This window comes from Rhinolophus sinicus, chromosome 18 (genome assembly GCF_057876585.1).
Source record: "Rhinolophus sinicus isolate RSI-liver-muscle chromosome 18, RSI-T2T, whole genome shotgun sequence".
Lineage (NCBI taxonomy): Eukaryota > Metazoa > Chordata > Mammalia > Chiroptera > Rhinolophidae > Rhinolophus > Rhinolophus sinicus.
This window is the reverse complement of record NC_142518.1, coordinates 76,800,037-76,812,455: the sequence shown is the minus strand read 5'-3', so window position 1 is coordinate 76,812,455 and position 12,419 is coordinate 76,800,037. Positions and strand designations below refer to the sequence as shown.

The following is a 12,419-nucleotide window of genomic DNA, read 5'->3' as shown; positions in this document are numbered from 1 at the left end:
TATTCAAACAAATAGTTGATGAGAACTACTCAAACTTGGGAAAAGAACTGGATCCTCCAATCCAAGAAGCAAATAGAACACCTAAATACCTCAACCCCAACAAGTTTTCTCTGGGGCACATTGTATTGAAGCTGTCAAAAATTAATGACAAAGAAATAATCCGAAAGGCAGCCAGGGAAATGAAGACGATAACCTACAAAGGAAAGCCCATTAGATTATTATCACATTTTTCAGCAGAAACGCTACAAGCCAGGAGCGACTGGACTCAAATATTCAAACTATTGAAAGAGACAAATTATAAGCCAAGAATAAAATATCCAGCAAAGGTATTCTTTATATGTGAAAGAGGAATAAAGACCTCTCCAACATACAAAAGCTGAGGGAATTTTCTAACACTTGATCTGCACTACAAGAAATACTGAAGGAAGCTATTCAGCCAGCATAAATATGGATAATTGGTAACAACAAAAAGGTAAAAGGGGGGAGAATAAAGTTCTGAACTGGCATAAGTGAATGGAGAAAGTAAGCATGCTGAAGAAATTGGAATACTCTAAATATAAAACTTTCTTTTACATAAACTTAATGGTAAGTACTAAGAAAAAAATCCTAAACTGAAATATATAAGATAATAAAAAAAGAAGCAGAGGGAAAATCAGAGAATACCACCATACTGAAATAATAGACAGCAACAAAAAGGCAAAGAAACAATGGAGACACAGTCCTACCAGAATATCAAAGATAGAATGATAGGAAATCCACATATATCAATAATCACCCTAAATGTAAATGGACGGAACTCACCAATAAAAAGGCAAAGAGTAGCAGATTGGGTCAAAACACTACACCGACCTTATGCTGCCTCTAAGGGACATACCTCAGCTACAAGGAAAAATACAGACAAAAAGTGAGTTGGTTGAAATTCATACTCCAAGCAAATGGTATCCAGAAAAGCAGGTGAAGCCATACTGATATCAGATGAAACAGACTTCAGGGTGAAAAGGTAACAAGACACAAAGATGTACATTTCATAATGGTAAAGGGGACTATACAACAAAAAGAGATAACAGTCATCAACATTTATGCCCCCAATCAGGGAGCATCAAAATATACCAAGCAACTACTAACAGAACTAAAGGGAGAACTTGACCAAAACTCAATTACAGTAGGGGACATAAATGCATTATTGACAGTTATAGATAGATCATCCAAACAGAAAATAAATAAAGAAATAGCAGCCCTAAATGACACATTAGATGAAATAAACATTATTGACATTTATAGAACACTTCATCCTAGAAGATCAAACTATGCATTCTTTTCTAGTATACATGGAACATTCTCAAGGATAGACCATATATTGGGACATAAAACTAACCTCAGCAAATTTAAGAAGATTGAAATCAAACCAAGCATATTCTACAATCACAAAGATTTGAAACTGGATATTAACTTCAAAAAGAAAGTAGGAAAAACCATAAATATGTGCAGATTAAACAACATACTTTTAAAGAACAACTGGGTCAAAGAAGAAATAACAGTAGAGATCAAAAGATACATAGAAACAAATGAGAAGGATTGCTGAGTCATATGGCAATTCTATTCGTAATTTTTTGAGGAACCTCCACACTGCCTTCCATAACGGCTGCAACAGTCTGCATTCCCACCAACAGTGTATGAGGGTTCCTTTTTGTCCACAGCCTCTCCAACACTTGTTACTATTTGTCTTGTTGATGATAGCCATTCTGACTGGGGTGAGGTGCTATATCATTGTGGTTTTTCTTTGCATTTCTCTGACGATTAGTGATGTTGAGCATTTTTTCATATGTCTATTTGCCATTTGTATGTCCTCTTTGGAGAACTGTCCCTTCAGGTCCTCTGCCCATTTTTCAATTGGGTCGTTAGTTTTTTTGTTGATGAGTTACATGAGTTCTTTGTATATTTTGGATATTAGCCCTTTATCGGAGGCACTATTTGCAAAAATCTTCTCCCATTCAGTTGGTGGCCTCTTTAGTTTGTCGATGGTTTCTTTTGCTGTGCAGAAGCTTTTAAGTTTCACATAGTCCCATTCGTTTATTTTAGCTTTTACTTCCATTGCCTTTAGAGTCAAATTCATAAAATGCTCTTTGAACCCAAGGTCCATAACTTTAGTACGTATGTTTTCTTCTATGCAGTTTATTGTGTCAGGTCTTATGCTTAAGTCTTTGATCCATTATGAATTAATTTTGGTACATGGTGAAAGATAGAAGTTCATTTTCATTTTTTGCACGTGGCTATCCAATTCTCCCAGCACCATTTATTGAAGAGGCTGCCTTTCCTCCATTGTGTGTTTTTAGATTCTTTGTATAAAATTATCTGTCCATATTTATATGGTTTTATTTGTGGGTTCTCAATTCTATTCCATTGGTCTATGTGTCTGGTTTTCTGCCAATACCATGCTGTTTTCATTATTGTAGCCCTGTAGTACAAGCTAAAGTCAGGGAGTGTGATACTTCCAGTATTGTTCTGTTTTCTTAAGATTGCTTTGGCTATTTGGGGTCTTTTGTGGTTCCAAACAAATCTGATGATTTTTTGTTCTATTTCTTTAAAATAAAAACATTGGGATTTCGATGGGGATGGCATTAAATCTGTATATTGCTTTAGATAATATGGCTATTTTAACTATGTTGATTCTTCCAATCCATGAGCACGGAATATCTTTCCATTTCTTGGTGTCTTCTTCAATTTCTTTCAAAAATGTCTTATACTTTTCAGCATATAGGTACTTCACATCCTTGGTTAAGTTTATTCCTAGGTAGTTTATTCTTTTTGCTGCAATTGTAAAAGGAATTGTTTTCTGTATTTCTTTTCCTGAGATTTCATTGTTAGTATATAGGAATGCACTGGACTTTTGTACGTTGATTTTGTAGCCAGCAACTTTACTGTATTCATTGATTGTTTCTAATACCTTTTTGGTGGAGTCTTCAGAGTTTTCTATATATAGCATCATGTCATCTGCAAAGAGTGATAATTTAACTTCTTCATTCCCAATTTGATGCCTTTTATTTCTTTCTCTTGCCTGATTGCTCTGGCAAGGACTTCCAACACTAAGTTGAAAAGCAGAAGTGACAGGGGACAACCCTGTCGTTTTCCTGAATGTAGAACAAAGGGCTTCAGTTTTTCACCATTAATTATGAGATTAGCTGAGGGCTTGTCATATATGGCCTCCATTATGTTAAGGTATTTTCCTTCTATACCTATTTTATTAAGTGTTTTAATCATAAATGGATGTTGTACTTTGTCAAATGCTTTTTCTGCATCAATTGATATAATCATATGATTTTTGTCCTTCGTTTTGTTTATGAGATGTATCACATTGATGGATTTGCGGATGTTGAACCATCCTTGTGCCCCAGGGATGAACCCCACTTGGTCGTGATGAATAATCTTTTCAATGCATTATTGTATTCGATTTGCTAGAATTTTGTTTAGGATTTTTTGCATCTGTATTCATCAGAGTTACTGGTCTACAATTCTCTTTTTTGTTGTTGTTGTCCCTGCCAGGTTTTGGTATCAAGGTAATGGTGGCCTCATAAAATTACTTAGGGTGTACTGTCTCTTCATCAATTTTTTGGGTGAGTTTGAGCAGGATTAGTATTAGATTCTCTTTGAAGGTTTGGTAGAATTCACTAGTGAAGCCATCTGGTCCTGGACTTTTGCTTTTGGTTAGGTTTTCGATGACTTATTCAATTTCGTTACTGGTGATCAGTCTGTTTCTATTTTCCAGTTCTTCATGTTTCAGCCTTTTAAGTCTATATGTGTCTAAGAAATTGTCCATTTCTTCTAGGTGATTTAATTTGGTGGCATGTAGTCCTTCATAGTATTCTTGGATGATCCTTTGTATTTCTGTGGTGTCCGTGATAACTTCCCCTTTTTCATTTCTAATTTTGTTAATTAGTGTTGTCTCTCTTTTTATATTAGTGAGTGTAGCCAAGGGTTTGTCAATTTTGTTAATCTTTTCAAAGAACCAGCTCTTTGTTACATTGATTTTTTCTATTGTCTTTTTGTTCTCTAATTCATTTAGTTTTGCCCAATTTTTGTTATTTCCTTTCTTCTGCTGACCTTGGGTTTCACTTGTTCTTCTTTTTCAAGTTCTTTAAGGTGTAACATGAGGTTATTTATTTGGGATCTTTCTTGTTTCTTGAGATAGGCCTGTAATGAGATAAATTTCCCTCTTAAAACTGCTTTCGCTGCTTCCCAAAAATTTTGGTAGTATCTATTTTCATTGTTATTTGTTTCTATGTATCTTTTAATCTGTCCTCTAATTTCTTCTTTGACCTGGTCGTTCTTTACATGCATGTTTTTTTATCTTTATGTAGTTTTGTTTTCACCTTCTTTCTTTTTGCAGTTGATATCCAGTTTCAAAGCCTTGTGATCAGAGAATATGCTTGGTATGATTTCAATTTTCTTAAATTTGCTGAGACTGATTTTATGTCCCAATTCGTGGTCTATCCTTGAGAATGTTACATGTACACTAGAAGAAAATGTATAGTCTGATGTTTTAGGGTGAAGTGCTCTATAAATGTCAATTATGTCCATTTCATCTAACGTGTCATTTAGGGCTGCTATTTCGTTATTTGTTTTCTGTGTGGATGATCTATCCATAGCTGTCAATGAATGTAAATCCCCTAGAATGATTGTGTTTTGGTGAATCTCTCCCTTTAGTTCTGTTAGTAGTTGCTTGGTATATTCCGGTGCTCCCTGATTGGGGTATAAATATTGATGACTGTTATGTCTTTTTGTTGTATAGTCCCCTTTACCATTATGAAATGTCCATCTTTGTCTCTTTTTAACTTTTTCACCTTGAAGTCTGTTTCATCTGATATCATTATGGCTACACCTGATTTCATCTTGATACCATTTGCTTGAAGTGTCAATTTCCACCCTTTCACTTTGAGTCTATGCTTTTCCTTGCAACTGAGATGTGTCTCTTGGAGACAGCATATGGTTGGGTTTAGTTTTTTGATCCAATCTGCTATTCTGTGCCTTTTTATTGGTGAGTTCAGTCCATTTACATTTAGGGTGGTTATTAATATGTGAGTATTTCCTGTCATTCTATCTTTAGTTCTCTGATAAGTCTGTATCTCCATTGTTTTTTGCCTTTTTGTTGTTGTATATTATTTCTGTGTGGTGGGATTCTATGATGTTTCCCGCTGTTTCTTCTTTTATTTCAGTATGTATTTCAGTTCTGGATTTATTTTGAGTGGTTACCCTTAAGTTTATGTAAAAGAAAGTTTGATATTTAGAGTATTCCATTTTCTTCAGCACGCTTACTTTCTCCATCCCCATATTCCGGTGCAGGTGTTTACTCTCTTCCTTTTTATGTTTTGGTTGCCACAAATTGTTCCTGTTGATGGTGTTCGAATAGCCTCCTTTATTGTTTCTTTTCTTTTTTCTTTATTAAATTTATTGGGGTGACAATTGTTAGTAAAATTGCATAGATTTCAGGTGTACAATTCTGTATTACATCATCTATAAATCCCATTGTGTGTTCATCACCCAGAGTCAGTTCTCCTTCCATCACCATATATTCGATCCCCCTTACCCTCATCTCCCACCCCCCACCCCCCACCCCCCTTACCCTCTGGCAACCACCAAACCATTGTCTGTGTCTATGAGTTTCTGTTTCTCATTTGTTTTTTCATGGTATATAAACCAAAAGCAACAAAAGAACAAGACAAACAAATATTGTTTCTTGTAGTGCAGGTCATGTATTAGAAAATTCCCTCAGATTGTGTATGTCTGGAAAGGTCTTTATTCCTCCTTCATATCTAAAGGCTATCTTTGCTGGATATATTATTCTTGGCTCATTATTTCTCTCTTTCAATAATTTGAATACTTTGTGGCACTGCCTCCTGGCTTGTCCAGTTTCTGCTGAAAAGTCTGATGATATTCTAATGGGCTTTCCTTTGTAGGTTACCATCTTCTTTTCCCTGGCTGCTTTGAGGATTGTTTCTTTTTCGTTGATTTTAGACAGCTTCAATACAATGTGCCTTGGAGAAGGTCTGTTTGGATTGAGGTAATTAGGTGTTCTATTTGCTTCTTCGATTTGAGGATCCAGTAGTGTCCACAAGTTTGGGAAGTTCTCATTGACAATTTGTTTGAATATATTCTCTGTTCCCTAGTCTCTTTCTTCTCCTTCTTGTATGCCCATTATTCTTATATTGCTCTTTTTGATGGAGTTAGAAAGTTCTTGAAGAGTTCTTTCATTTCTTTGAAGTCTCAAGTCTGTTTTTTCTTCCATCCGTGTCATTTCCATGTTTCTATGTTTGATGTCATTGATTCTTTCCTCCATCTGGTCAACTCTACTACCTAAGCTGGCTGTTTCATTCTTCATGTCTTATATGGAATTCTTAATCACCAGAAATTCTATTTGGTTCTTTTTTAAAATTTCAGTGTCTTTCGTAAAATGCTCATGTTTTTCTTTGGCTGTGTTTCTGAATTCATGAAACTGCCTTTCTGTGTTTTCTTGCATCTCGTTGAGTTTTTTCAGAACTGCAATCTTGAGTTCTCTGTCATTTGAATCACATATTTCCATATCTTTAAGTTCCTTTTCTGGGGACTTTTAACTTTCTTTCTCAGCTGTCTTGTTGCCTTGGTTATTCATGGCAATTACTGATTTATTATTTCTCTTCCTAGACATCTACAGGAGTGGCTTCTGCAACAGGTCGATAGGAAGATGTCTTTCTTTTGTTTGCCAGTACTTCTTGGTAGAATATTTAATTTCTCTCTGACTGCAGCCTTTTTTTCTCTCTCACACGGTAGTGGTATGTTTTCTCTGTACTGTTCGAGCTTCTCATACAATGAGGGGATTACCTGGGTCAGAGGGTGCAGTGTCCGTGTGGGTATGCGAAGAGCTTTTGAAGTTTCAATGCTCTTCCTGCACCAAATTCAGAGCCCGTATGTTTCAGCCGTTTTGTTTACTCCTGCAGGGATCCACCCAGATAGGTTGGTAAGGGGGGCGGTGAGTTGTGACAGGTGGCCGATAGCAATGGCGGCGACCACTACCACGTTTATTCTTGCTTCCACAGCTTCCTGCCCTTTGCTGGAACTTGTTGTGCTGGGAATCTGTGTCTGCGGTCCACAGTTCTCAGAACAGCAAATATTCTGTTCTTTTGATCTGACACTGCTACTGTTCTGCTTCTAGCACTGGGCAGGTGGGGTTGGGGTGAGCTCTGGGATGGTAGAAAGGGGGCGGCTAGTCTCAATGGCTAACGCTTCTGTTCTCTGCTCGGCAGTCAGGGCTTAAATCACCATTTTTAGCCTTCTTCCCTCAGCCTTTTCTCTGAGGTCTCTGCCATGAGCGTTGGGTTCTGCCATGTTATATGCTGTCCCCTCAGCCCCGTGGGCCATAAACGGAGCCCTGGCAGTCTTAGTTCTTCCCTCTCCCGCAGCCGGGATTGTTCCAGGATGCAGCAAGCTCGGAGCACTGAGTTAGGCCTTGTCCTGAGTCCACACTGCTCCATCTCTGTGCTTCTCTTTTCCCTCCTCCCCTGCTTGCGCAATTTGCCCACCTTTAGGTGAATTCAGTAGTGGGCCTCTTCGTCCTGCCTGTCTACTTTGCAGGGATTCCTTTGTGGAGTTATAATTGTTCGATTAGTTGTATATTCCAGGGGAGATTTACAAAGGCTCACCTCACTCCGCCATTTTGATGACGTCCTCTTCCCTTATTTCTATAATGCAGTGAGTCAAATACTTGGTTTAACCCAGGTGACTTTTGAAAGTCACCCAAGCCTCCCTCTTGAGATTCATCATTCTTGCAAAAATTTAGTACCATCTTGTCCTCAGCCTTTAGTTGCTTTGTCCTCTGGGGTGTTTTCCACTTTCCAGAGGTTGGTAACATGTTGAGCCTCAATTTCATCCTGGCTCTACTAAGCTGTCTGTGTATTTTTCCACCAGAATGTCGAGTCATGAAAGGAAACCCTTCAACCACTGCTGGCCCCAAGGCATCTCCAACGCCTCAGAAGAGTTCAGCCAAGAGCCCTGGCCCCATGCGCCGGAGCAAGTCCCCAGCTGACTCAGGTAACGACCAAGACGGTGAGTGTTCTTCTCCTAATTGTGCATGCTGGCTTCATTTATGGAGGCCAGTACCCTCAGCATGCAGAGAAATGAGTTCCTCATAAACACCATTGTGTCTCCATGATATCAATTCTATGAATTCAGAGACTAAACCGTCAAACTTGTTTGGAGTAATGAGATACACCCACAACCCTTATTCTACTTGAGTGGATGCAAACCAGAAATCTGACCTATTTTTCCATGATTGCTGTGATGCCTATTGCTGTGGTTGTCTTCATTGTCATCATTTCCACCATCATAGTAATGAAATAATAATTTCAATTATAAATTTGAGATAGAAAATCAAAACCAAAAACAAGAAGTTAAAAAATTCCACCTAAAATTGTCAACATAGTTGATGCACTTGAGCTTCATATTTCACTTTGAACTTTATAGAATTCAAAACAAAAATGATAAACAAGATAAACTGCATCACTCTTACAGTTAGAAAAGAAAGTACTGTATAGGCCAAATTCTGAAAAGAAACAAAGAGATTTGTCATATAGTATTTTATCTAGTGGATAGTAAGTAATCTAAAAAATGTTGTCTATGGCTCACTGCCAACCCATGAACAATTTATCAATCTAGGATGAGATTGGTAGCTTATGCCAAAAGTAAACCCTGCCATGAACAAACCATTTACTTCAGCTGACTCTTTTTTTCATAGCATGATATTATTGATGAAGGCTGAAATATGTTGTATGTTCTGGTGTAAGGTCTTGTACCCACAGTTTGAGTGATACTGATTTAAAAGGCAAAAGGACATAGAAGTCCAAGTTTAGAAGATTAGTAGATTCATGCACAGACAATTTGAGTTCTTCATGGCAAGGAAAATACATGGTCCAGAAGACCTTACACATTTATCTTCCCAAGGCTCAGGGTTCACCATGAGAATTCAAGATTGAGAACCTTGGGGCAGAGAGCACAAGCATTCTTTCTTTCTCCTTCAATTTGGGACAGCTGGAGCAGTCTCTTACCTTTGAAATGCCTGTAGTCTAGAAAAACAGCCTGTCCTGCCAGCCTCACGCTGGCAAGTGCGTGCATGTCACCAGCCATCTCTTTATTCTGAGGCAGAAAGAAGAGGCAGCTCAGGCTTTTCATACTTTCATGTGTTTGCACACACTGTTGCTCTGCACCTGGAATTCCATCCCTCCAGTCAACCACCCTTCTTTGTTTGAAAATTCCTATGCATTCTTCAATACCTCAAATAGATAGTTGTTCTGATCTCTGCAATATCATAGCATGTATAAAGTATGTATTTACCTGTCTACTATCCCAACTAAATATTGGGCCCTTGCAAGAACAAGGTGTCATGTTCATTTTTGCATCCTCAGTGCCGAACACAGTGCCTGGGTCCTAGTAGATGCTCAAATAATGCCTGTGAATGAATAGATGTATAAATGCTCCTATTTCACACAGCATAGTGCTAGAGATCCAGTAAGCATTTGTGTAATGCTTGCTGAAGGAATAAAAATGCATGTGTTTAGTGATATTTTGGTTAAGTGTACAGAATAGCACATGAATCTAAACAAATCTATATTGCTCAAACTACAAAGACCAAGGTTTTAACACTTGGATTAAAAATGAAATTGTTTGTACAGATTTTAAGCAGGCTCCTGAAAAAAAAAGTTGACTTTAAACACTTGGTCAAGATCCTAATGTCTGGTAATAATTGCTTAGCTAATGATTTTTTCCAGATATATCACTGGCTATTTTTGGTATTTCTAACCTTTATCACTTTTCTCTTACTATGAAACAAATTGCTACCTAATCTGAGTGACTTAAAACAACAGATATTTGTTATTATCTCACAGTTTCTGTGGGTTAGGAATTCTAGTGTGGCTTAGTTAAGTGGTTCTTTCTGGCCCAGGATCTCTCATGTAGCTTTGGTCAAGATATTGATAGGGGTTGCAGTCATCTGATGGTTCAATTGGGAATGTAGGATCCACTTCCAAGATGGCTGTTAGGAGGATCTTTGCCCAGACTGAGTAATTCAAAAAAGTGAACAAGGAAAATGTAGTGTCCAAAGCCACATACTGTCACTTCTATTGTAGTCTATTCATTAGAAGCAGTCGCTAAGTCTAGCCCATATTCAAGGGGAGGGGAATCAGGCTTCACTTCTTGCAGGAAGGAATATCAAATAATTTATGAATCTATTCTTAAACTGCCACATGACCCATGTATTAGAAATGCTCAGGTGGCAGCAGCTTGAAGTAAATGAATTTTCTTTGCTGACTGTATCCAATTGGGTTACTCAGCACACAAGAACACAACCACCAGTCATTAAACACAATTTAAACATGTCAAATTATTGATCTTTAGCATGGTATCTACAGAATTTCCCTTCTACGAAATATGCACCTCACTGATTAGAAGATATTAGAGACAGCAGGAATGCATAAGGACTCAACAAATATTTGTCAAAGTGAAAGTGTTGTAATATAACCCAACCCAAGCTTAGGCAGACAAGATATGCTCTTGTTCCTTCAGAATTTCCTTGCTGATGGAAAGGAATGAGGATGTATTCACACGCAAAAAATAAACTGACTAATCAATTTGAGGGGGAAAATGGGACTTTACTTGGCATATTCAGAATTACAAGCAGCCCCTATTCCCACCAGTACAAAATTTGAAGTGGTGTTCTCAGTAGTGAATATTTAAATCTTCAGTTCACATAGTTTATGAACATAAGTGAAGCCTAACTCCAGTCTAATCAGCCTCCTTGGCAATTTCCAGAACATTTTGGGCTCATCTTAAATGATGTATCTGGAGCCTCCACATGATTTCAGCCCCAAAGGGTAAAAGGGTCCATGTAACATAACCTTGTCCATTTCAAGACAGTTTGTTTAGGGCCAAGTTCAGTGAATCCACTTAATGAATATTCCACATGGGCAAAGTGATCGCAGGCAAAACAGAATTTAGGTTCAGTTTGGATTTGACATACCCATTTTCCCCTTTTCACCCCTACCTCATTCAGGGTCATTTGAAGCTAGGAGGTGGAGGGGGATAGCATATGGAGGAGAACGAGAGGGAGACATCTCTCTAGGAAGTCTTGGCTACTTCCCAGCTTTGTGATTTGGAACAAGTTTTTCACCTTCTCTAAGACATAGTTTCCATCCTGGATGACACGGAATTTGCATGTCTGTAAAAAAAATCATTTTCCATTGTTATCAGTTATTTCCAATTTACAGGGTTTACAAGAGCTTCCACCTAATCAGAATCAGGGAACCAAAAGGATGAGCTATAGACAACACATAGTTTTGCATTAGCATAAATTTCCCCTTTCAGACATTAAGAAGAAAGAATTATTTCATAAAGATCCAAGTTTTCTCTAAGCTGTTAGTAAGGGTCATATGCAGGTTAACATACATTTAACCAAAGAATACTGGCATGCAGTATGGCTGAAATTCTTTGTTCTGTTCTAGAACAAGGTAGTACCACCTTGTTTCCATCCTGTGTTAGTTTGTCTTGGATGTGGGCTTTATGGATGCATTCACATTCCTTCATTCAACCTGAATAACTAAAGGTTGTGGAAGATAGGCCACTTGCAGAGAATTTTTAACTACCTTCCTTTGAAGGCAAATGAAGCTGAAAACGTTCCTGTTTAGCAGGGAATCAAACCAAATGAAACAATTGCTCAGTTCAGGTTGTTAAAAGAATGTTTTGATGTTCTAATTCATTATATAGATTTGAATCTGGTTTGAACAAGTTTGCTTGATATATACATACATATACATATATATATATATATATGCACACACATATATGTATGTGTATATATATACATATACATATACATATACATATACATATACATATACATATACATATACATATACATATACATATACATATATATATATATATATATATATATATATATATATATATATATATATATATATATATATTTGGCCCAATTCTTTGTTAATATTTGGGTTCAGTTTGACTTGAGGTTTAGTAAATTCATGCTATTTTGGTCTGTAATTTGCATCACTATTTGATTTTTTATTCCTTAGTACTTAAGTTGTCTTTTTCCTATTCAGCACATGAATAAATCAAAATCCTTCTGTTTTATTCCCTTCAAGTTCAATGCCTATGCCTGCCAATATTGAGTTTGCCCTAAATTGAATGTCTGTTGCTAAGTCAAAAACTCTAGTTTAGGTAGGCTTTAATATTTTATTGCTATAAATAGCTCATTCTCATCGGGCAGAGCTGATGGACTCTGAGTCCAAGTCCTGATAGCCATGTCTGTCTTTAAAGTAGGCCAAGGGACTGTGGTCAGCAGATAAAATCTGAGCCCAGGAGGCTCTTATGGGATGTTT

General features: G+C 37.2%; 1 protein-coding gene across 4 annotated transcripts in view; it reads left to right on the top strand.

Moving 5' to 3' along the window:
- DCX (doublecortin) overlaps nt 1–12,419 on the top strand; it is a 197,548-nt gene that overhangs the window by 111,817 nt on the left and 73,312 nt on the right. For 3 of the 4 annotated variants that reach the window (XM_019719327.3, XM_074323612.2, XM_074323615.2), the window contains exon 5: nt 7,936–8,073. In XM_019719327.3, coding sequence (XP_019574886.2) covers nt 7,936–8,073 — 138 coding nt within the window. The remainder of the gene's footprint in view (nt 1–7,935; nt 8,074–12,419) is intronic. The other variant, XM_074323613.2, reaches the window with a different exon arrangement.